The 25,453-nt window shown below is 36.7% G+C and overlaps 1 protein-coding gene across 1 annotated transcript in view; it reads left to right on the top strand.

Moving 5' to 3' along the window:
* The first annotated feature begins 637 nt into the window (after window positions 1-637).
* SYT10 (synaptotagmin 10) overlaps window positions 638-25,453 on the top strand; it is a 62,117-nt gene continuing 37,301 nt past the window's right edge. Inside the window, exons 1-2 of the mRNA XM_077774566.1 lie at window positions 638-788; window positions 18,509-18,866. Of these exons, the coding sequence (XP_077630692.1) occupies window positions 638-788; window positions 18,509-18,866 (509 nt within the window). The remainder of the gene's footprint in view (window positions 789-18,508; window positions 18,867-25,453) is intronic.

Below are 25,453 nucleotides of genomic sequence, written 5' to 3' on the forward strand. Positions count from 1 at the left end.
CAGATTTGAACTTAACCCCTCTCCCCTTTTAAATCCATGTCTTGTTGTTTTTAGGATTTCAGTGCAGAAGCGATAAAGAAGTTGTGAATTCTCGATTGCCAATTATGAATTCATCGACAGTGAATATTAATAAAATAACATTTCGTTTTGTGAAATACCTAAGAGAATTAGAAAAAAAATCAAAGGCAATAAATTGAAATCTGCCTATTCATAGTATTTATGCATAAGGAAAAACCGAATTGGGTAGATAGGAAATGCATCTTACGGTGAATTTCAGTAACAGCAATAAAAAGAACGCTCGAATTAAATTTCGTATCTAAACCATCATCATTAGAAATCATTTTAAACATGCTTTCCAGGCACACTTCCTTTTCTCTATAGACGTCTGGCTTGATTATTCACTTATTCATTTTTCAAATGTAACTTTTTAAGTTTGTCTTCAGTTGTAACGACTTTTCAGAAAAGTGAAACCAGATGGAGCACCGAGAGCTGCACACATGGAGTCAAGTTGGTCAGGAGACTGAGGTGCGGGCGGGGGCGGACGGATAAAAACGGAGATTTCTCTATCCCTCGCCCCGTTGCATCGTGCACCTCCAGCCTAAACCGGGGTCNTGCCGGGGGCGAAAGAGGCCAGACGATGAGTTTCCACAAGGAAGACGGAGTGAGCAGCCTGTGCCAGAAGGCGCTGCACATCGTCACCGAGCTGTGCTTCGCGGGCCAGGTGGAGTGGGAGAAGTGCTCGGGCATCTTCCCCCCGGACCGCGGCGGCCAGGGCGCAAGCAGCACAGGTAACCGGGGAGGGGGTCTCGCGCCCGCGCGCTCGGCCGGGACCCCGCGCGGCGCCAGGGCGCCCGTGGGACGCCGCGCCTTNGGGGCCCCGCCGCGGAGTCCCTGCTCGGACGCGAAAACAGCCTTGCAGTTAGGGTCGCCTTGGCCTCGGGGCGCAGCAAGGTTCCCGGGTGGGTAACTCGCGCCTGCGACCTGTCGAGCTTTTGATAGTGTCCAAGCCCCTCATTAAATGTGATTTTGGAGGGTTTCCTGACAACGTTGGCGAAACAGGGATTATTATTATTATTTTTTTTTTTTTTTTTGAGTCGACAACTAAGGCTCCGGCTACATATAAAGTGGAAAAAGAGAAAAGATCCTAAATCCTTGCTACACACATGCGCTCAGACAGACACACCCCAACGCACAGGCATCCTCTCTCTCCGTTTAGGAAACTTGGGAAGAAATGGGGTGGGAAGGAGAAGGACCGCGACCCTCAGAAATCTGGACGTGGAAAGAAGCCTCGGGTGGCAGGTTTTTCTCGGAGGGTGGGGCAAACCGTGTCGGAACTCGTGTTTGGTCCCTCTTGCGGAGAGGGTTTAGCCACCTGCGCAGTGTCTGGTTAGTGCAGCCCGTCGTCCGTTCACACGAGCGAGACGGACTCCAGACTTGCGGGCCGCGTGGTTTCGAGAGTCCCCGGTGACGGTCACTTGTTGCTTTGGGAGACCAGCAAACGCTGCTTTCGGGATCTTCGGCAACGGGCTGGAAGCCTGCCCTCTCTTCTGTAGGTCGTGTTTCTTTCCCTTTGCTTTCCCGTCATGCTGTCCTCGCGACGGGGCTTCGTGGGTTGAGGGCAGCCAGGGCAACAGGTGAGATGCCCGCAGCCCTGCGGGCTGGGAAGGAGGCCAGGAAGGCGCACTGAGTGAATCTCCCGCCCACCACGACCAAAGAAAAGGGAGAGGAAAAGGAGATGGGGATAGATGTGCTTTAGCTTTTCCCTACCAGTATTTAAACGCACTGCCTGCAGGGTTTTCAGATTCTCTGATGGTGGCAACAGGAACCGAGAGAGGCTGCTTTTCTGCCTGCGGTGGGCAGAACCTGAGAGATGCTGCTACTTGGACCCTGGAGCGGTATGGCGGTATGACACACGGTTGGTGCTGTCCTCATGCTGGACGCTGCGACATTTTGTGCACAAACACAACAGTCTTTTTCACGTGTTCAGTAGGTGTTAAATTCCGACGAGTGTATCAAACAACTATTAGCGGAAGGAAACTGGGTGAACATGGTGTATGTGCGTGTCACGTGTGTGGTTGCTAAGCATGAGGTAAAGACCCAAAATAGTGTGACCTTAAAAGTCCTCTGTGGTGACTGGATAAACTCTTCTGACACGTCTTTAGCGATAGACATGGGAAAGATAAAGGCAGAGGAGGGGGTATAGTGGAAGAAATTACAGTATTTAAAGACCTATAATTTGGCCATTTAACCGTTGATGCTGCGATCATCTGTTTGTGATCATACACCAAGGGGTGGTCTCCTGGTTCTCAGATTGACTAGAAATGAGGAAAAGTTGTGCAGCTGAAAAACAGTTACTAGCTTATAAATCTTTCTAAATACACAACCATATAAACTTAAGGTAAATCACAATATATGAATTACAGAAAGGGTTTGAGCATCTCCTAAGCACACAAGAGGTAGTCATAGTTCCCATTCCTTTTGGCCTTTCCCTTAGAAAGAAAAATTGGGGAAAAATTAGTCTAAAACAATTACATGGATATTTTCTCCTGTTAAGGGAAAATATATACTATTCAGGTGCAATATTTTCTTTAACATATGAATATATTTTGAGTGGCTACCACTAAAGAAAACATTCTGTTAGGTTGTATATGAGATCTAAAGATGCACAAGATTTCTTTACATTTTCCTTTTGTAAATCTATGCAACAACTAGAAATAAAATACTTTAAGCCACAGATAAACTCCCAATATCAATAGATATCTGTGAAGTGGATTCAAATATTACTCCCTGAATCTTTATATCAATTAGCCACTCAGCTTCACATTGTTCTTTAAAGTCGATTTTCATTTAACTTAGCAGCTGTGCCCTTTATTCTAGGCCCCGAAATAAAAACACTTCTAGTAGGTGATCCTTCTACTCACTGTTTGTTGACTAGGCAACACATTATTGGTAGGAGGACATTGACATTGAATGGTACAGTGATTATTTACTTTAATGTTAATCAGCACTGCCCATATGGTGTCAGTTATTCAAAGGGTGCAGTGACAATTACAGGCTTCCAGATTGTGTATATTTTTAGATTCCTTCACATAGGAGTAGAGGGGGAGAAATTCCGGTAATCCAAATTAAAGTCATTCTACATTAAAGAACTTATGAATCACACATATAAATAAGATACTCTCCTACCGGTGTTTTAAGTTCCAATAAAGAGCAGCCTTCACCATCCTCTTTAACAGCAGTAGCAGAAGTGTCAGCAGTGCTATTAAGGATCTACCAATCAAGTTCACTAATCCCATATTTTCGTAAAATTGGTGAAGAGTTAGACTGAATCTGCCAACCCTAATTAATTTACTCTTTTGGAATATTATTAGAGACACTATTGATGTTAACATTACTAGTACACTAAAAAGTTCATCATGTGTAACTTTTAGAAAATCAAATGTTTGACCTCTCTTTACCACTGATTCTCCCCACCCCCAAAAGACATGTCACCAACTAAATTCATCTTCATTCACAATATGATTTAATACTTCGGGAAAATACAAAACAATTTCAGCCTAAAATGTTATTTTTCAGATATACCATGGCAATACACTTAATGGTTTTCAAACTGCATTTGGGTTCATTTCTCATCAGTCCTTAATTGCTGCTCCATATCCAAATGCTTATGAAGTTTTAGGGAAGTATGTTGCTTAAAAGGCAGACCTTATAAACAGAGCTAATCAAATCCACTGAAGCACACAGTCACACCACAATTGTATAGACCTAACCTTAATTTAAATATTTTCAACAAACTTTTAATTCATCATTGTTTTAATTTTGCATTTTAGTACTTTTAATTTGGGACTAACAATTCTAAAATAAAAGTTTAAACATTTTTTTTCTAAATTTCTGTGTGTGTTCCTCAATTTCGTAGATGTGGGGATCAGTAGGTACATAGCAAAGAATTCCTTTGAAGTTACTTGACTAATAAAAGAGATCGCTAAGTGGGATTTTTAAAATTACAGTGTGATTCTCCTCTGAGATGGTAAGTCTATGAAAAGGGCTTAAAATGAATAAGAGTGTTTCAAAGGTTTTTCTGTACAGACACAAACCAAATGATTACTTAATTAATTTATAATTCTGGTATAACTACACATGAGTTTTACACATTCTAATGATTGTATAAAGAGTAACAATTTAGAAGTATAGTGGAAATTTTTCCCAAGACTTGAAGGTCTGAGAAAGTAATTGAACCACAATGAATTCAGATAGGCCCATATATGAAGAAGGATGTAGGAAAGGACGTTTTTCCTTCTTCCACATTGTCCTTCCAATAAGAATGTCACTCCGATCAAGAAAGTCTCATGATCGTCAATACATATTATGCTTGGTCTCATTTGCTCCAAAGGGAAACGAACAACTACCTTCAAAGGCCAAGTCAGTTTCAGCAAACATTTATTTTTCTTAATTTTGAGATATCAGTATTTTGACAATATTGATGTGATTTGTTTTGCTTTCATCTTTTTTCTTAAGACAAATTAAAATCTATATTTCCTCTTTCCTAAAAAATGTTTAAGTTTATTTATTTTGAGAGAGAGGGAGAGAGGTGGGGAGGAGCAGAAGGAGAGAGAGAGAGAGAGAGAGAGAGGTGGGGAGGGGCAGAGAGAGAGAGACGGACAGAAAATCCCAAGCAGGTTGAGCACCGCCAGCACAGAGTCCAATGCAAGGTTCAAACTCACCAACCATGAGATCATGACCTGAGCCGAAACCAAGAGTAAGACACTTAACCGACTGAGCCACCCAGGGACCCCTATATTTCCTCTTTATATGAACTGTGAATCTCTGAAATCCAATTCTTACAAGAATGATTTTATATACAAGATCTATAGCTGTCAAGTTCATTCAAATCCCATTTTCTTTAAAACTTATCATTTTCTTTTGTGAAAAAAATAGTCATTATATGGAATGCATCTACATTCATTTACAAGATTTCTTTTTTACAAAATTCTGGCATAAGAGAAACATTATCACAAATGTTTATTGGAATCTCTAATGCCAATTAAAATTGTCTATATTTTGAAAATACACTTGTGTTCTTCCTGATGCGTACATTAAGTCAGTAGAATATAAGCTCTTTGAGAGCAGTGGTTTGTTTCCTGTTTATTCTCAGTGCCTAGAAAAATCTGTGGCTCCTGTTGGAGTCTTAATAAATATTTGTCGAATCAATGAAAGAATGAATTAATGAATTCATCCTCAAGAAGCCAGTTTCCTTATTTGTAAAATGATGAGTGTTATTTAATAATTTCCAAATCCCTTTGAAACTAAATTATATTTATTTGTATCTGTGTGTCTCCAGTATCCAACTAAATTATATTTATTTGTATCTTTGTATTTCCTTATTTGTAAAATGATGAGTGCTATTTAATAATTTCCAAATCCCTTTGAAACTAAATTGTATTTATTTGTATCTGTGTGTCTCCAGTATCCAGTATGTTGATAGGCATGCAAATTATGTTACGATAATAGCAGAAATTAGAGCATTTGAGACATTTAAAACCTAGAATCTGAGCAAAATACTCCTGAAAAAGCAACTGAACATCATATGGATATCTGTTGACTTCCCACAGAGTGTTCAGGTAGAGCTATGATCCAGTGGCTAAATTTGTAAGTGTTGTGTGATAAATGTATTAAGTTTATGGAAGTTCTAGAAAAGTGGGAATATCTACTTAAAATATAAATTTATAATAGTAAAAGAAAGCCTGTTTGCTTAAGTAGAAACTAGCATGGGGAAGATAATCGTATCTTTTTTTCAAATGCCTATTAGTCATACCAGTTAGAACTAGAAGTCATTATTTTGCAGTGTTGAAAACAAAGGCAGGGGAAGTTGCTAACTTTCCCTCAAATCACAGCTAGTTAATGAAACAGCTAGGATAAAGCCCAGGGTTCCTTAGGTTCAATAAAAAGTAAGCATAGGAAGATTTCTGGGGGGCATCCTTGGTGCCATGGGGCACTGTAACAAATGTTTGTAAAAATAGTCTCAACTGTCATTATATTATTGACTATAATTAATATATTGGAAGGTATTAATAAGATTGCTCAGTGTGTAATTATGACCCAGATTCCAAAATTTCTTTTTATTAGATATTCTGTCATACAAGACACAACATTCTTTATTTTTCTTACTTGAGTACATGCATGCAAATAATTAAGTGTACATGAGTGTTAATTCATGAATGCTTAGCTAAATGTAATTGATTTATTTGAAAAGTAAAATCATGTAAAAGATTTTATAGTGTGTTTGAAATGCACAACTTAAAAAAGAAATAAATGCACAACTTTGAACTAATATAATTAAAAATATAGCTCCTTCTATATATCTGTAAATAACCCTATAATGAAAACAGATACTAAATTTCTGGTTAAATTATTTTTGTTACTTTGTAATTAGAAAAATAATACATTAAAACTTATTTTTGCTTTATTTTCCTACCATATTTTGGATACGTATATTTAATAATCGATATGTATCATTATTAAAATTCAGTGCTATGATGTCAAAGAAAACTAGACCTCCTAATAGGAAGTGTTATTATTAAAGGTCAATAAATTATGCTGCTTGTTTCTAATTTGCACAATACTGACTTTCTCTGTTGATGGAATATCCAGCACTGGCCAAGTTTAGAAACAATCCCTGACTGAAGGGATGGCTTCTTGTTATTGTCTAATAGTTTTCTTTCTCCTTATCATTTTAAATATCCTAATTAACCACTGACACTGTAAAAGCTGACATCAAGATGGCTTAGGTAGACTGTCAGAAGATAAAGCTATACACACACACACACACACACACACATACAAGTAATGTATATGTATACATAAAATCAAAAAGTTGTGCAGTGATGCCTCAGAGGTAGAAGGGTAGAATGATGAAGGTGGGAGGGACTGATAGTAACTTTATTTTTCATCCAGGTGGATCTTGAAATGTGTTATGATCTACTGTTTTAACATTCTGTTATCGAATAGAGAACATTACAGTCAATTTAAAAAACCTTATAAATGAGAATTTGTTCGTACTGCAAAATTATTTTAATTAAACAGTGAGGATGCCAGTTTACAGTTTTTATTATTCCTTTAATTCTGTTTCAATAGTCATAGATTTATAGGGATAATGGACAAAACAATATTATGCTATTATCATTTCTAATATGTTACAATATGAATTGTAACTGTATCTGAGAGGTGGTTTTAGCATTCTGCTTTTATTCCACAGATATTTATTGAACAGTCAGGTAAAAGCCACTGGGCCAGACATTAAAATGTATTCATAGTATGGGGCCTGGATGGCTCCTTCAGTTAAGTGCCTCACCCTTGATTTTGGCTCAGGCCAAGATCTCACAAACCATGAGTCCCGCATCAGGCTCTGCACTGGCAGGGCCAAGCCTGTTTGGGATCCTCTCTCTCTGCCTCTCCCCGGCTGGTGCATGTGCACACATGTGCACTCCCTCTCTCAAAATAAATAAAGTTAAAAAAATAAAATGTCCTTGTACCATTAATTAAATGCTGTGCATAGTTCAAATTCATGTACATGTAGAATTAATAATCACAGATCATAAATTATGTACTCAATTATGGACATATGCAAAGATTTTTTTATAAGTTTGGATACTTTTATACCATATTGAATACCATATGTGATTGAACCTGAGATGCTATTGATTATAAGATGCACCATTATTAAGAAAATGTTGCTAGTTAAATTATAACTTGATACTTTATCACAGACATAAATTGTTAAAATCATATGCTACTCTTGAACAAACAGAAAAAGTAAAAGACACAAATGGGTTAAAATAAGTTTAAAGTTGAGCATGATTCTTCTGAATGGCTTTTTGATCTTTCAGAATTGGTGATACCATGGTCTTCCCACTCATTATTGGGCTCTGTGCCATCAAAAGTGCTGTCAGAGGTGTTAATGGTTAATTTTTTTTCCTTAAAATAATTCATAAAAAATATAAAGGTCATTTGGTGTTGTGCTCTAAGCTACCTGTACAATGTGCAATGTTAGTTGGAAAACTCACTGACTCACTCCCTTCTCCACCTATCCCCCAAAAAAGTTTGTCTTGTAAGGATTATTGCTAGGCTTTACTGTTTTCTCCACTGTTTTCTTTCAAGCCACTTGGACTCATTCTATTGCTTTCTATATTGATGCCTTTGCATATGCACAGAGAAAATTATGACATACTTACTTCCTGACTATTAGTCATTTTAATTTTAATAGGCCATTTATACAAAAATATATTCTGATTTTAGAAAATGTAAATGTTTTAAAATATGCTTTTTTTAATCAATTAAATATAGTATTAATATGAAGCTTTTAATCATTGACTGAAATTCAAGAAAACAAATCAGTACTGTGAAAATGGAAATTATAAGAGGCTTTGTTTAAAGGATAATGCTGATTGATTATGTATTGGATTTATAGATTAAGAGACTGCTAGTTGTTTCCAAGTATTCATTCATTTCCCTCCTTTTACTTCACAGTATCAGAATCCTTTATTTTTATTTAGGTATGTAGCAGCATTAAAATAATTTAATTTTCTTAAATTTAAAAATAACAACTTTTCTCAGCTTTCTTTATGATTTGCTGCAGCCACATGACTAAATCTGACCATCAGAATGTTAGTGGCAGTGATGTGTACTACTTCTAGGCTGTGCCCTTAAAATTAAAGGACAAACTCTCATCTTGCCTTTCCCCTTGGTATTCTGCCACCCAACTGCCTGGGACATGGGCGTGGTAGCTTGCCATCTTGACATTAAGGAGAAGGCAAAAACCTTTGAATAACAAAGCACAAAATATAAAAAAACGAGGACTCTAGACAATTTGAAACTGATGTGTATGCCCTGGCCTGCTTATGCTGGGATAGTTAAACCACATGAGAGAGAAATAAACTTCTTCCTTGTTTAAGTCATTGTTAATTTAGCCTCTTCTTATAGAAATCAGACTTATGCCCTAGTATAGTAGCACAGTGACCCTTGAACAACACAGGATTCAACTGTGTAGATCTACTTATATGCATATTTTTCATAGTACAGTACTCTAAATGTATTTTCTCTTCTTTATAATTTACTTAATAACATTTTACTTTTCCAACTTTATTGTAAGAATATTAAGTTTGGGGGGAGTCAAAAGTTATATGGCAGTTTCAAATGGATAGAGGTTGTGCCTCTAACCCCCGTGTTGTTTAAGGATTAACCATAATACCATCTGAATAGGATAAAATGGTTAACTTAAAAGAGAATTCCAAATTTTTATCTTAGAAACAGTTTTCCTCAGCTTTCTTTGAATAAGAGTTGTTGATTTGGGGCACCTGAGTGGCTCAGTCAGTTAAGCATCAGACCTCAGCTTAGGTCTCATGGTTCATGGGTTTGAGTCCCACATTGGGCTCTGTGCGTGTGGAGCCTGCTTGGGATTCTCTCTCGCTTTCCCTCTCACTCTGTTCCTCCTCTACTTGTGCTTTCTCTCTCTCTCAAAATAAATAAACTTAAAAAAAAAGTGTTGCTGATTTGTATTTTATTCCCCTTCTTTCTCTATGGAATGATGCCATAAACGTGGTCTATGTTCAGGCAGTAATGCAAAGAAACCAAAGAAACAAAACGCTTGAAATATCAATGAACTAAATTATAAGTTTGAGTAATTACAAGAAATCATACTTTTGTACATTTTGAAAATTAAAGAACTAGAATTTAAAAATTTTAAAAAACGATACAGAAGCCACAGATAAGAATATCAGTTAAGGAAGTGGTGATGGGACTGGAGAGCATGCCAATTGGTCTGTGCTTTTCAGTGTGATCATATCCATCTGCATAGGTAGTAGACAATTAGACCTAACACTTTTTACAAGCCTCAGTGAATAGGACCATGCAAATGTTATTATGGTCTGGTTATACAGACTTTAGCAGAGTTCTGCTTTACTCAGAGTTTCTGAGGAATTAGCATTTTTGGGCTTACCCTTTTCTGATGAGAGTTGTCTTTTCTAAGTTTTTTAGAACGGGGTCACTTTATTTTGAGATATTAAGACACAACAAAAGAATAAGATCTTTATAGCAAAAGTGAGTCAGAGATATTTCGATAGATAAGTAAAGCAATGGTTATGCATATATACGTAATCAAACCAGAGTTTGGGCAGTTTTAAACCTGATTATCTGGGCACCTAATCTAATATCTAAATTTAAGTAACTCTTGGTCTTACCAAAATATAATAAGATGAGTGTCACATAATGGATTCTGCTTAACTAACTATACAGAGACATTGAAAATTTGAGATAGATCCTACTCATCAAGTTTGCCCATTGCAAGGGTAACTTCAAAGACCCTGCAGAGAAGGCAAGCAAAGCCATTTATATTCATCACCCGGGCCTCCCAGGGGTTGACCCTTTCCTCCAGTGTTCCTTTCTCTACCTAACCTTCCCAGTCCCCAACCACAAGTTCCTATGCCTTCATCTTTCTCACTTGGAAACTCCAGTCCTTTCACCCTTCTACTTCTCTGAATTCTCTGTCAATAGATATGGCGCCATACTTAATGATGCATCATTTTGTCATTGCAGTGGCTTTCTCCTTTGACGTGTATTATATCTCCCTGTGCTGTGGGGAAGGGAGACCTCATTCATGGATAAATTCATCTGCTTATCGATCCCTACACCAGAGCAACTGAATATTTAGGAGGTTTTAAAACCAGGCAGACTAGTATCACTCTATTAGCTTCCAATTTCAAAAGAACCCTCAATTCTGAACAGAAATCCTATGTTTTCCTATTAATTTTCTCCTGTTCTCTACAGTTCCTATTTTCAAACTTACCCCACCATATCTAAATATTCCAAGCTATTCCCAAATATACCAAAGTAGCTGGCAGTTGACCCTAACTCCTACTTGGGAGAGAAAATATTACTTATAAATAAGAATCCACTTGACTTTCTGCCCAAAGACCTAAAAACTTCCCTGATTCCAGAATCATCCTCTTTTACTTATAAAGGAAAAGGTGAGGCAATCCTTTCAGCTTTGCTTCAGACCCCATTCATCCATCGTCACCATTTATGGGATGTCACCATTTAATTGTTCATTCTGCTTAACTTTCTTTGTCCTTTTGTCTACTGATTCCTTCCCTTAAGGTTTAAAACATGCTTGAGTAGAGCACATCCTTATAAAACACTTCCATCACCTCCACGTGCTACTCAAGCTATTGCTCTCTCTCTCCTCCTTTTCTACATCCAGTTTCCTGAAGGAATTATCTGTTCTCATAGAATCCACTTCCTCACTTCTATTCATTTATTTAACCATATTAATCTACGTAATATAGCCTCTGTTTCACTGACCTCATTGAATTCACTAAAACCTACTTATGTTAGTAGTTACTTGTTCTAATTGAACTTATTTTAACATTGTCACACTGTTGATTACTTCTTAAAATATTCTCCTCCAGGGGCATCAGTTAAGTGGCTGACTCTTGATTTTGGCTCAGGTCAAGATTTGACAGTTGTAAAATGGTGCCCTGAGTCAGGCGCCATGCTGAGCATAGAGCCTGCTTACAATTCTCTTTCCCTTTGCCCCTCCCCACTGCTCATGCTCTTGCTCACTCCTTCTCTCTCAAATGTATAATGAAAACACATTGACCTGACTCTTTTTTTCAATACTTCTGTTTCTTAGGTTTCTATGCACATAGCCTCTCTGTTCCTTCAAGTTCTTTTTCTTTAAATATTGATGTACTCAGGTTTCTATCAAATTTTGTCTTCTCTTGCATGGATTCAGATTCTAACTATTTAAGGAAGTCTTTTAATTTCATCTTTAGTTGCAGTCAAGCATGACCAACAGCTTCCTCAAACTTTATACTTGCATAACCACCAGTACTTCAAACTCAGTACCACCAAAGCTGAAGACATGGTCTTCCTTACTTCATCATCCCGTTTGTCTCCCACTAATTCACATTCTTATCCTCCAGTCTTCACACTCAGCTGGAGCTTTCAAGTCCCAGTCATCTCAATCTGCTTTTCTCCTCATTTCAGCAGCCCTCATTCAGAACCACTATAATCCTTCTAAGAATGACTATTATAATCCATTAACTAGTTTATCTTCTAGTCTGACCGCCACTCTTATCTTCTCCCTAGCCAGAATGTTATTTCTGAAATGTATATCTGACCATTTCAATATCTTTATTTAAAAATGTTTCTGAGGCTACTTATTTTTCTTTGAACTAGGACCAGACTCTTAACATTTTTCATTCCAGGGTTAAATGTTGAGTCACAGTCATAAAAAAAAAATCATTTAAAACATTTTAATTACTATATAAGGTCTCCCAGATTCTTCCTTAATCTTTTGATAGTCAGATACTTTTATTTTGCTAAACAAATTTTGTTGAAAAAAATGTATGTCATAAAGTCCTATGTATTAAACAGTTTTTATTTTTAAAATAAAATCACTTTTACTGATTAGTTATAATTACAATAGCAAGCAATGTAAAAATCTATAAAATACAATAAGCTTGTTTTCATAAATTCATTGTTTCAGGATAAAATTCTAATTATCCCAACTTCTTTCACTTTTTGCTATTGAGAGTAAATATCTTTTCCCCTTTGCTCTGTTTTTAAATGAAAGGAGCTTTAAGATAGGAATCCTGGCCCATCCCCATCTCTGAGAAATGACTTACCAGTTTCCTCCTTCTTTGAGATATAAGCTTCATATCCTCCGGAAACAAATATTCTCTACTTCTCCATGTAGTAAATTTTACAGGGTCCAGTCCTCATGGGGAATACCAGTGATGGTCCAGCCAGGCTTGTGACTGTATGGACAAGTCTAATTAAATTCACAGTGGCATATTAGCAAGTTCACTTTCTGATAGACCTAAGCTGATAGCCGCTAGTATTTTAAATGCTACCTGTTTGAACATGTGTCCGTCTCTCAGTTGTTCTGAGCACATATGGATAGGAAAATGGAATGTTATTTGCTAGCTTCTTGAAACATTAATATTTAGTTAGAAATGTTGGTGTTCATTTTAAATAAATTCACTCCTTTTGGTACCAGTTGTCATCAGATGAGTCTCCCCTCTTCTTACTAATCTGTGAATCACCATTCAGTCCATACTCAATCCATAACTATGCCTCTTTTCTCCTAAGTACTCTTGTTTAAAGAAAAATAAAGAGTTGATAATGATAGAACCCATCACTGCACTTACTTGGTAACTTACAATGCTAAATACTTTATATACATTTACTTAAACCTCACAACATCCTATGAAATAAATATAAATACTTCTATTTTTCTGAGGCTCTTGAAATCTAAACTACTTGTCCAAAGTCTCTGTGGTAGAGTTGACATTTAAACCCAGACGTAAACTGTACCAGGGTACAAACTATATTATTTTATTTTCTGGGTAGAAGGAGTTCTACCATATTCATTTCTGCATATTCCTTCTAAATCACTCAAGGTTTAGTCATCCAGCCACCTTGAAATCCACAGACATTTGAGTTCCTTTTCAGGTAATTCCCAAAATGTGTATTCAGTAGCTCCATAAACATTTTTTGACCATGTGATAAATACCAGACACTAAACTAGGTGAATAAATTTGGTTTCTGCTCTGAAGGATCAAAGACTGAGTGTATTTGTAGGATGGCAACATTTGGAGAAGAAAAAATAAGCATAAATACACAATCCCTTATCCACAATTTAAAAAAAAAAATTTTTTTTAATTTCTAAGAGAGAGAGAGAGACAGCGTGAGCAGGGGAGGGTCAGAGAGAAAGGGAGTCACAGACTGAAACAGGCTCCAGGCTCTGAGCTGGCAGTCAGTACAGAGCCCGATGCGGGGCTCGAACCCACAAACCGCGAGATCATGACCCAAGCAAAAGTCGGACACTTAACCGACTAAGCCACCCAGGTGCCCCTAAAAAATTTTTTAATGTTTATTCATTTTTGAGAGAGAGAGAGACACACTCAGAGTGTGAGCAGGAAGAGGGCCAGATAGATAGATAGGGAGACACAGAATAGGAAGCAGGCTCCAGGCTCTGAGCTGTCAGCACAGAGCCCGATGTGGGGCTCGAACGCAGAAACAGTGAGATCAGACCTGAGCCGAAGTCAGATGCTTAACCAACTGAGCCACCCAGGCGCCCCCCCTTATCCACAATTACAAAACCTCAACACCTTGAAAACAAAATAATTTTGTAAATTGTAGCATTTTGATATCGATGAATTGGCATTAAGCTACTTATAATCTTCAGTGATCCCACTCAGTGTGATTCATACATTTCATTTTAGATATATCAATGTGTTTGGTTACTCAGTGTTATCCCAGATAATGTGTACTTTCTAATTGCCTTTCTAATATTCAAAAGAAAATAATTTTTGAAACACATTATGTCCCAGGAGCTTTGGGTAAAGGATTATAAGTCAATCAGTTCTTATGATAGCATTGTTACAGTGATTAGGTATGCTTTCAAAGCCCTTAGGAAAGGAAGAGGCAGGGAGTGTCAAGAAAGAGGTACTATTGGATCTGATTGCTGAATACAGATTTGCAGGGAGCCAAATAGAGGAAGATAAATGCATTGGAACTGCACACAACAGCCTGAACAAAATCATAAGAGAATAATGAGTGGTCAGGGGAAGGAGTACAGGTAGGAAAGTGATAGACGAATAAACCTGACCAATACCCAGGGGTCAAATCACAAAGGTCCTGGGGAATGCCTTACAAAGTTTGGATTTGTCCCAGATGGCTAAGAGGTGACGTGGAAGAATGTTAGGCTGAGAGGTAAGGTGACCATACATCTCAATAGCCAGGACATGACTTGGTTTCCTCCTGCTACCCTGGCAATACCGATAACACAATTTTTCACTTTCACAAGTAATTTAGTTTGGGTGAAATATTTTATGGTCCTCTAAATGGTAGAACCAGGTACTGACTTTAGAAAGAAAATTATCAGTAGTAGGGAAAATAGAAATAGGGTCAGAGATTTCCACAGGACTTTTTCCTACAATGAGAACAACTTTATGAATGCCAAATCCTAGCACATAGGAAAAATGGCATAGAAGAATGTCATCACATTTTTGTGGGTAGAGTAGAAGTTTTCTAATGCCCGTAAGTAAGAAGGGAGGCATTTTCAGTTATGGACTGAAAACCAACCCCATCCTTTCTTCTTCCTCACATTGCCCTGTGGTTTCCTTATATCTTGGCTCTTGGCTCTAGCTGGGTTGAAGAAATTAACTGAGTTAAAATATCCAGAAAAATATAATGTAAATGGAGGTGAAAATACATAGAGATGATGAATCCATAATTGTAGTAAAATGCCTCCATTTAAAATAATTAGGAATCAAGGGGTACCTGGGTGGCTCAGTTGGTTAAGCATCCGACTTTAGCTCAGATCATGATCTTGTGGTTCAAGGATTTGGGCCCCACATCATCAAGCTCTGTGCTAACAGCTCAGAGCCTGCTTTGGATTCTGTATCTCCCTGTCTCTGCCCCTCCCCACATGCATGAGTTCTTTCTCTCTCTCTCTCTCTTTCTGTCTCTCTCTCTCAAAAATAAACATTACAAAAAATAGTAAGTATATTTATATATTTTTTTGTTTTCCTCAAGTTATGGAGCTAATGAACAAATTAATAAGTGGAAATAAACTACAAAATATATGATCACACATTCTTCATCAATTGAATATAAATGGGAAATATATTTAATGGTTGCTTTAATAAGCAACTAGAAAATGAAGGAAAATATTAATATCTATGTATCACAGCATGTCAAATTAATTTTTATTCTTATAATTAAGTAGCGTTAAAAATCTGGAATTATTTCAATTTCTGAATAGGTTTCCATTAGCTACAAATTGGGAGTTTCAATAGAACCATTTTATCTTACTAATCAGGAAAATGTAAATTAAAACAAAGTATCATTTCCCCATCATATCAGTGAAAATTAAAGTATAACAGCTTTCTCTGAGATTGTAGGAACTGATAAACTCTTAGGATGTTTTTATTAGAGACACTCCGGGGTTCTTATGGAAGAATCTAATAAAATTAAATACGTGCATAACCTATGACCTTGCAATTCTATTTCTAGGTATTTACCTTAGAGAAATATTCAGAATATATATGAGAAGAAGGGGGCAAGGGTACTCATTATAGCTATGTGGTAATAGTAAAACACTGGGCATAATCTATCCCATAATATCCATCATGGGGAAGTATTTTGGAATGCTGTGTGAGAGGAAGTTACACCCCAAGGATCAGTGAGTAAAAAAGTAAAGCAAATTGAAGAAAGAAATATGCATAAGCCACTTATACATTTTTAAGTATATAAACAATTCTATATTCGTATGGGTCTTTAAGAGATACCTTTTTATTAGTGCTTGGGCTAGATAGATACACACCAAACCTGGATCAATGGTTGCTTCTAGGGAGGGGTAGGAAATCCTGAATTTCCAGTAGTGGTTAAAGGAAATTAGATTTATTCTTTATTAGTTTTCTAGGCCTTTCATAATGAAGTACCACAGACTGGTAGCTTAAACAACAGAAACTTACTCCTTTACAGTTGTGAAAACTAGATGTCTGAGATCACGGTATCAGGAGGGTTGATTTTTTTTTTTTTTTTCTGAGGCCTCTTCCCATTGGCTTGTAGGTGGCCACCTTCTCCCTATGTCCTCACATGGTCTTTCTCTGTGAGTACCTTTGTCCTAATCTCCTCTTATAAGGACACCAGTCATACTGGAATAGTGCCTATTCATAATGACTTCATTTTGCCTTTATGACTAATTTAAAGGCCTTATCTCCAAATACAGCCACATTCTGAGGAACTGGGGGTGATGATTTCAACATAAGAAAATGAAAAGGATTATGGGACAGACACAATTCAGCCTATAACATATTCCTAACATTTTTATTTTAAACAAAAGAAATTGGATTCATATTTACATTGAGTCTAAGCAATGTTATAGAAGAAAATTACAAGATTATTTACATCTAGACCAATTTTTCTTTACAGGAAATCTGTTTAATTTCTAAGGGTGCTGTAACACCAGATTGCCAACATTGATTATCTTAGGAAGGTGAAAATGGAAGTGGGTAGGGGGTATCATCAACTCTTTTAAAAACAGACTTTACCGTTTAGAATAGCTTTAGATTTACATAAAAATTGGGAAGATAGTACAGAGTTCACATACATCCCACACCCAGTTTCTCCTGTTATTAATATTTTATATTAATATGGGATGTTTGTTTAATTAATGAAACACTATTGATACACTGCTACTTAAAGTCCAAACTTTATTCACATTTCTTAAGTTTTTACCTAAATATCCTTTTTCTATCCCAGGACGCCATCTAGGATACCACATTACGTTTGGTTATCATGCCTCCATAATCTCCTCTTGGCTATGAGAGTTTTTTAGACTGTCTTTTTATTTGACAGCCTTGGCAGTGTTGAAGAGTGCTGGTCAGATATTTTGTAGAATGGCCTCCTATTGGAATTTGTCATATAGATTTCTAATGATTAGTCTTGGGTTATGGGTTTGGGAAAGAAGACCACAGAGGTAGAGGGCCATATTAAAGATGCATACTATTAACATGATTCATTATTGTCAATAGTCACCTTGATCACCTGGTGAGGTCTCTCCACTATAAAGTTGCCCTTTTTACCCCTTTCCATACTGTCTTCTTTAGAAGGAAGTTGTTATGTGCAGCCCACACTTGAGGAGTAGGGAGCTGTGATCCACCTTCTTTAGAGCAGAGTATTTATGTATATTGCTTGGAATTCTTCTGCACAGATTTGTTTCTTTTCTCTCATTCATTCATTCATTCATTTATTTACTCAATCCTACTTTTTTTTTTACTATATTTCTTTAGATCATTTTACATAATGAGCATATATTAATTTGTGGTTGCTTTGAAATAAGGATATTTTAGAGATACTTAGATAACACATCATTAATTTGGGACATGAGAAAGTAGGAACATATAAAGTTATCAGAAAGGACCTAGGGAGGTTAAAAATATAGCTGCTAGTGTACCTCTTCTCTGTTAGTAACGTGTTATCCTTATTTAGACTACAGAAAGTGTTTTATACAAATATTTGACATGATTCCCTGCTTAGAAACTGAGAAATTTACATCTTTTGATAAAAGATGAAACAAACAGAAGCCTTCCTTATTGTGTGCATTTTCCAAGTTTCTTAAGTTTCGTAAATTCACAGCAGTTTACAAGTTGCCACCTTTCATTCTGCAAACTCTTGGACCCCTTGTAGTGTTCTTGGAAGTAATATGCATATATCATGCCTTTTCTAAATACAATTGGAATTTTTCATATAGCTCCTCTGAGAATTTCTAGGAGTAATTATTAATCTTCCCTCCCTTCAAAGATAACTTAAAAGTAAATTTTGAAACTCTAAAAAAGAAAGCTATTGATAATAACCATAATGTAAATTATCTCACCATTTCCACTCTTGTATGGACACTATCGATGGATTAATATTTCTTCACATTGTAATTTTTTTCCAGATATTTCAGTCAGCTTGTTAGCGGTGGTTGTCAGCTTCTGTGGCCTGGCTTTGTTGGTTGTCTCACTTTTTGTCTTCTGGAAGTTGTGCTGGCCTTGCTGGAAGAGCAAACCTGTGACTTCCAACATCAGTACCCTTCCACAGAGCATTTCAAGTGCTCCTACTGAAGTCTTTGAGACCGAAGAGAAAAAAGAAGTTAAAGAAAATGAAAAGCCAGCTCTAAAAACTGTAGAGCCTGCTATAAAAATCAGCCACACTTCCCCTGATATCCCAGCAGAAGTCCAAAACGCTTTAAAAGAACATTTAATTAAACATGCACGTGTGCAAAGACAAATTACTGAGCCTACATCCTCATCCCGGTAAGAAAAGATCATATACATAAAACTGTGCATCCATATATGTGTGGCTTGTGTGTGTGTGTGTGTGTATGTGTGTGCGTGTGATTTTGTAAGAGAAAAACGGACTTGAGAAAGGAGAAAAAAACAGGAGAAATGAGAAGGCCATAATAAACAAATAAGGAATAAAGAGGAATAGGGCAGGACAGGGGCACCTACGTGGCTTGGTCAGTTAAACATCCAATCTTGATTTCAACTCAGGTCATGATCTTGTGGTTCATGAGTTCGAGTCCTGTATCAGGCTCTGAGCTGACTGCATGGAGACTGCTTGGGATTCTCAATCAGTCTCTCTCTCTCTCTCTCTCTCTCTCTCTCTCTCTCTCGCACACATGTGCTCTCTCTCAAAATGAAGAAACATTAAAAATTTAAATAAATAAGTAAATAAATAAACATTAAAAAAAAAAAGAGGAAAAGGGCAGCACAGAGGAAGTAAGGATGAGAGAAACTGAGGACAAAGGACCCAGACAGGGAGCAGTACTGTGAAAGGGTTTTAGTAGAATGTTAGGTCTCAGTAAAATAATGTGACTACAGACTATTATTTATTTACTCTTTCCCTTGAAATATCATTGCTTGATAGTTGCTACTTGCAGTTTCAGTGTAGTTTAAGTCAACCAATAAATATTGAGAAAACTTGCAATGTCTGTCGTGAAATCATCTGGAGGTTCATAATCAAAACTGAGTAACAGAGACTAATGTTTAGTTTACAATTGTTTAGTAACTATATTGTCCACATGGAACTACTGGAAAATGCTATTTGAACACATACAGGCCAAGGTCATACTGGGTAGACTGTGGTAAGCACCACACGAGTTTGGTGACTATCATGTGCACACTGAAGAGTGTACACAAAAGGATGGAAATGAGAGACTTTTTCATGGAGACATATTTTTAACTCCACTTGGAAAAATCCATAAAAGATTACTTGAATGAAAATAATTTGCTGAAACATATTTCAAATTGTGTTAACTATAAAGGAAAAATAAATTCTTGTGAAGAGTAATTTTTTCTCCTAAGGATGGGCTTCAGTCCCTAAAATGAATGACAACATGATGGTACTAGTTTTTCTCTGGTTCTCAGAAATAACGACTAGTTTTACCCTAGGGCAGAGTAAAATCAGTGGTTTGGGGAGGTAAGGTGGTTTCCTGACTCCCTAATCTTTCCTTTCTACCTCTCTCATTCTAAGTGTCATCTATGCTTTCTGACATGACATAATTTTGTAGCTTCGGAAACCTATGAAATTGAAGTGCATGGATTGTGTTTGCCACTAGGATTGAAAGAATATTCAGTGTATCTCTTGTGAAATAGAAAAGAATTTAATTAATAAATAATACCACCTCTTTCTGAAATACATTTTTAGAGAGACAAGTAGGAATACTTGTTACTTTGGGGATAAGGAACTTTAGAATAAGGAGGATGGATGGAGATGTCTTCTCCCCCTCCTTCCGTTTTTCTGTGCTCTTTAAAATTTATAACCAATGAATGCCTCATAGTTTTTCTGAGCAGTGGCATTTAAGGTAATTTTTAATTTTTATGATTTCTATATAATGCAAATATATGTTAATTTAAATTTATTTACTGTGGATATTTAGCTGAAATAATTATGCCTTATGCTACTTTTTTTTTTTTTACAAATAGTTTATTGTCAAATTATTTTCCCCTCCCCTATGCTAGTTTTAAAATTATTTAGAAGAGGGGCACCTGGATGGCTTAGTCAGTTAAGCATCCCACTTTGGCTCAGGTCATGATTTCGTGGTCCATGAGTTCGAGCCCCATGTTGGGCTCTGTGCTGACAGCTCAGAGCCTGGAGCCTGCTTCAGATTCTGTGTCTCCCCGTCTCTCTGCCCCTCCCATTCTCATGCTCTGTTTCTGTCTCTCAATAATAAATAAATATTTTTTAAAATATTAATAAAAATTAAATACACATATTTATAAGAAAAACTGCTTTAAAATTAATCTCGTGATTACGTGATTATCACTACTATCATCACTGGCAACAGTGGCCAAATACAGTATTTAATAAAGCCTTAAAGACACTCAGGAGTTTTAGGGTAAAAATGTTAATTTACAACACATTTTTATTTTTTTAGAAAACATTTTTAAAATATTAACAGTAGTGTCTACATTAATCAGCTTAGTATTCAGAGTCATTAAGCTCTTTTAGTTGTTAAGTGCACCCTACATATGGACACTTTGTCCCCCAATCTTAAAAAAAATCAAGATTGAATTATATATATCTCATATTCTATGAGAAAAAGTAGAATACAAGTTCATACTTTTGCTAGTACTTTGATATCATTTCATCTGTCTCTTTGAATTTCCTTGTTTATATGAGTGGCTGTGGAAGAAATATTTATTTTTGACCACTTGCGATTTGGTCACTATGCAGGCACCCTTCCTGCTAATTCTGCTGACCTGTGAAGTAAGTATTATTAATTATTCCCATTACTTGTGAGTTAACTCAAGACCCAGAGAGATTTATAATTTTGCCTAAAGTCATGCAGATGGTGAAAGTTAGAATTCAAATGTATCCAGATTGATGGTTTCACATTTTAAGCATTAAAGCCAAGGTGATATAGTTTTTTATAATCAAAGATGTTGGCTACAAAGTCTGCTGAGGACAGATAGTTTGGAGGTTGAAGAATGACGGCATCTTCCTGCTCATTCTGCCCGGAAATCTAAAATTGTAAGTGGTTATTATGAATGACTAGAGTCATGATTTTAATCTCTTTGGCTTTGAGATTAATTCCTTGCCTAAAACTTGATTATATTTGCTTCTCGAAACCTCTCATCTATATTAAGTCCTTCATCATACTGGAAACTACCCTTACATGGAAGGAGGAGGAAATTGCTGAGTTCATTATGCAGTCCACTTGGACACATAGATTGAGGGCACATTATCATAAATCAGATTATTCTGCTCAAATCTTAACTTTTCAGTGAAATGTAGCAAAATCAAACCACACACACAATGTACAATGAATTTAACTTTAACACTTGGAACTGGTTAGGCTATACCAGTTCCAGTCTGCCATTGGGACTCCCTTTTACTCGGCTCAGACAGTAGCTGACAAACATCTTACCCTTTCAAGTCTTATTTGTCTCTATAACTTAATAACGTTTTGATTGGTTCAAAAGTTAACAGCATTGCTGGAAACTGGAACATTTTCCAAGTTCTTCCTTTTCAAGTTCCTAGACATTTGGCCCCATCAGCCTGCCAGAAGCCAAATGACCCAGGAGGCAAGTCTATATTTCTTAGTTACTAACATTATTCTAGCATGTATCTTGATTGACTGTACGTTCATCCAGTAGTCTTATTCAGTAGATATTTACTAATGGATATCATCAGTGTCTTATGCACACTCTGTCCACTCTGCAAACTTAAGGGAGCAGGAAAAAAATTACAACATAATGGAAAGATAAGACATGAAAGACCAACTTCAATATAAGGAATTACACAAGTATAAACTCTGGTGGAGAATGTGGAATTCTGAGAACAGAAAAATTGTTTCTAGCATGAGGCTTAGAAGAGGGCCTTTAGGCAAAAGCTAAAGGAAACTAAGAATTCACATAAATGGCAATTGGGAGAAAGTCTGCAACCCAGATAGAAACATTTTATGTGAAAAGACCTAGAATAGGAAATGTTGCCATGAAAGTAGATGAGTTACTTGATCAGAAAAGAGAGTTCAGTGGAGGAGTAAAAGAAGAGAAAGTTGGCTGGACTCAAACTATAAGGAGGCCTTGAAATCATGCCCAGGACATTCAAGGTCCATCCTGTCAAAAATATTTGCAGGAGAAGAGTCCCTTGGATAAAGAACTGCATTCTAAGAAAATTAATTTGGCCACAGTTTATAGGACAGACTAAAGAAAAAGACATCTATTTGATAAACTAATATAGTAGGTCAGAGATGATAAAAATCAAATGGAAAACAATAACCAAAAGACAAAATAACCTGAGGGAAGTTGTAAAGGAAGAATCTAAGATCTCTTATATATATATGAACACTGTGACACCTTAGTCATTATAAATATAGCCTATACCTTTTAAAAGCCTGTCATTCAAACTATAACAATCTGATGATACCAAGCTACCGCCATTCAAGCATTGTGGTTCCATATTCCTCCACACATAGAGCTCAGTGCTGCTTTCTTAGGGAGAAAATCTGCCAAATTCATTTGTGTATTGCTCTTGACACCTAGACAGAGTACTGTAGGAATTCAGATTATATTTGTTCGTCTAAAAAAAAAAAAATAAATGAATTTGATGACCTCATCTTATCGATCCAAATGGATATTTCATGATTGCCCACTAGAGGAGTGCTTGGTCTCTTTACTATCCCCACCTCTCAGTGCATCTGTATTTTTGCTTTTGTGCTTCCCTCATCTGGGATGGTGACCTCTTTTTTATCTACTGTAAGATGTTTAAGGAAAATGCATCTGAGAGCCTACATTCTCTGCCCAATTATGAGCTATTACCCTTTATTATTTGAAGCCATAGTTACAATCTGGCAATTATTTATTGTCCTAATATTTAGCTCTAGCTATTTGCCATACTCTATCCTAAGCTCTCAGAGAAGAAGGCTGTTCCTTTTTTTTTTTTAATGTTTTATTTATTTCTGAGAGAGAGAGAGAGGGTCAGTGAGAGAGGGAGACACAGAATCCGAAGCAGCCTCCAGGCTCTGAGCTAGCTGTCAGCACAGAGCCCGACGCGGGGCTCGAACCCATGAACCGTGAGATCATGACCTGAGCCAAAGTTGGACACCTAACCGACTGAGCCACCCAGGCGCTCCGTGGGCTTTTCTGTTTTTAACCTACTTTTATGCATTCCTAGTTTCTGTCACTATGTAGGTACAGAATAAGCATCGAGTGATGCTTTTGGTTGATTAGTCGTCTCTCCACTTCACATTGCTCTTTTAACAACAGCATCAGGTGGTGAGATAAACTGCCCATATTAGAAAGAGGTTAATGATGGCATACTCCCAGGGATGAGTATGAGGGTCAATTTTCTGTGCATTCATTAATGGTGTAGAGGAGAGGTGAATATTAAGTGGCAAAATAATTTGTTGAGGATGAAGAATTATATAGGTTAGGCACTATTAGGATTCTAAGTACCTACTGAAAAATAATTAGGAAACCTAATGGCAGAGCTAAGTGAACATGAACAAAAGCAGGAAAATGTGCATGGGAAGAAATCATTGACTTATATGCACTTACAATCAGCTATGTATGGTTGCTTACAAAGGTAATTTTTAAAATCATTACATAAGAAATCAAAGAATTGTATAAAAATACATAAAACTGGGTTATATAGTTTTCTTTAAGAGATTTTTTTTTAAGTTAAATTCCTCCCAAAAGATAGCAGAAATTGCAATTATCCGTTCCAGGGCACTGTAAGTAATGGAAAGCAAGATGTTATACAAAGGGAGAGTATAAAAGATATATACCTGGCTAGGATGTCAAGAAGCAGTACTTGCCCAAAACTGTGAGACGACCTGAGAAATATCTCTTTGAAGTAAAATTTCATGAAACATGCTGTGCAGAGGCTTGAGGTGGTTAAATAATCCTTTTTATCAAACATGTATTTGATTACTGCACTTACTTCATTCTGAAGTGGGATGGCTCTTTGTAGCAAGGTCAGAGACAAAAACCTTATAAAATAAATTCAGACTTGGAGAGTTTGTTTTCTGGCACTGACAATTACTCTTGATAAGCTCTTTATAAGCACTATTTATGAATTGATTGGACCCTCCTTTATAATACAGAATATTCTTGGAAAGTTTGATTTCATGAGGCACAGGAATATTAGGGTAAATTGTTTTAATACAAACTCCAGTTAACATTTCCTGAATCCCAGCGTATGTTACTATGGAATTCGTGAAAAGGTGAATAATAATACTTAGTCTCTGCTGTTATAAAGACTATGGTCTAGCAAAAGGGTTGAGGAATAGAAGAAAGATGTGAAAACAAGTAATTTCAATACACTGCAGACATCAGGAACACCATAATACACTGAGAAGTGGAGACTTGTAAAGTAGGAGAAAAGCCAAGAGGTATAACTCAGAAGCCAAGTGAACACAGTATGTAAATAACCAGGAATGATTAACTGTTAAGTGACCCTAATGAGGTCAGCTGGGATGAAGACCGTGAATTGCCTGTGAGCTTAGCAAAGTGGGGAAGACATTGTTCACATTTCTAAGAGTGGTTATGGTGGAGTTGGGCATATGTAAAGCTAACTGGAGTATGTTTGAATAGAAGGAAACAAATTGGACAGTAAACAGACTGTCCTCAACTCTTTCAAGGAGTTTTGCTCCAAATGTGTCAGAAAAACAGAGTAGAACAGGGAGAGGAAGTAGCATAAAGAGAAGTTTCTTTTAAGATAGAAGAAACAACAGTGTATTTTTATACTGATAGGTAGTGATTCAACAGAGAGGGAGCATTAATGCAATAAGCAGAGGGAATATTCTTGAAGGTGCAGTGAGACAAAATGGGATTTAGTATATAAGTGGAGGGATTGGCTTTAAGGCAAAATATATAGGTACAAATGCCAACAAGAG

Source organism: Crocuta crocuta, unplaced genomic scaffold, assembly GCF_008692635.1.
Source record: "Crocuta crocuta isolate KB4526 unplaced genomic scaffold, BGI_CrCroc_1.0 scaffold176, whole genome shotgun sequence".
Classification (NCBI taxonomy): domain Eukaryota; kingdom Metazoa; phylum Chordata; class Mammalia; order Carnivora; family Hyaenidae; genus Crocuta; species Crocuta crocuta.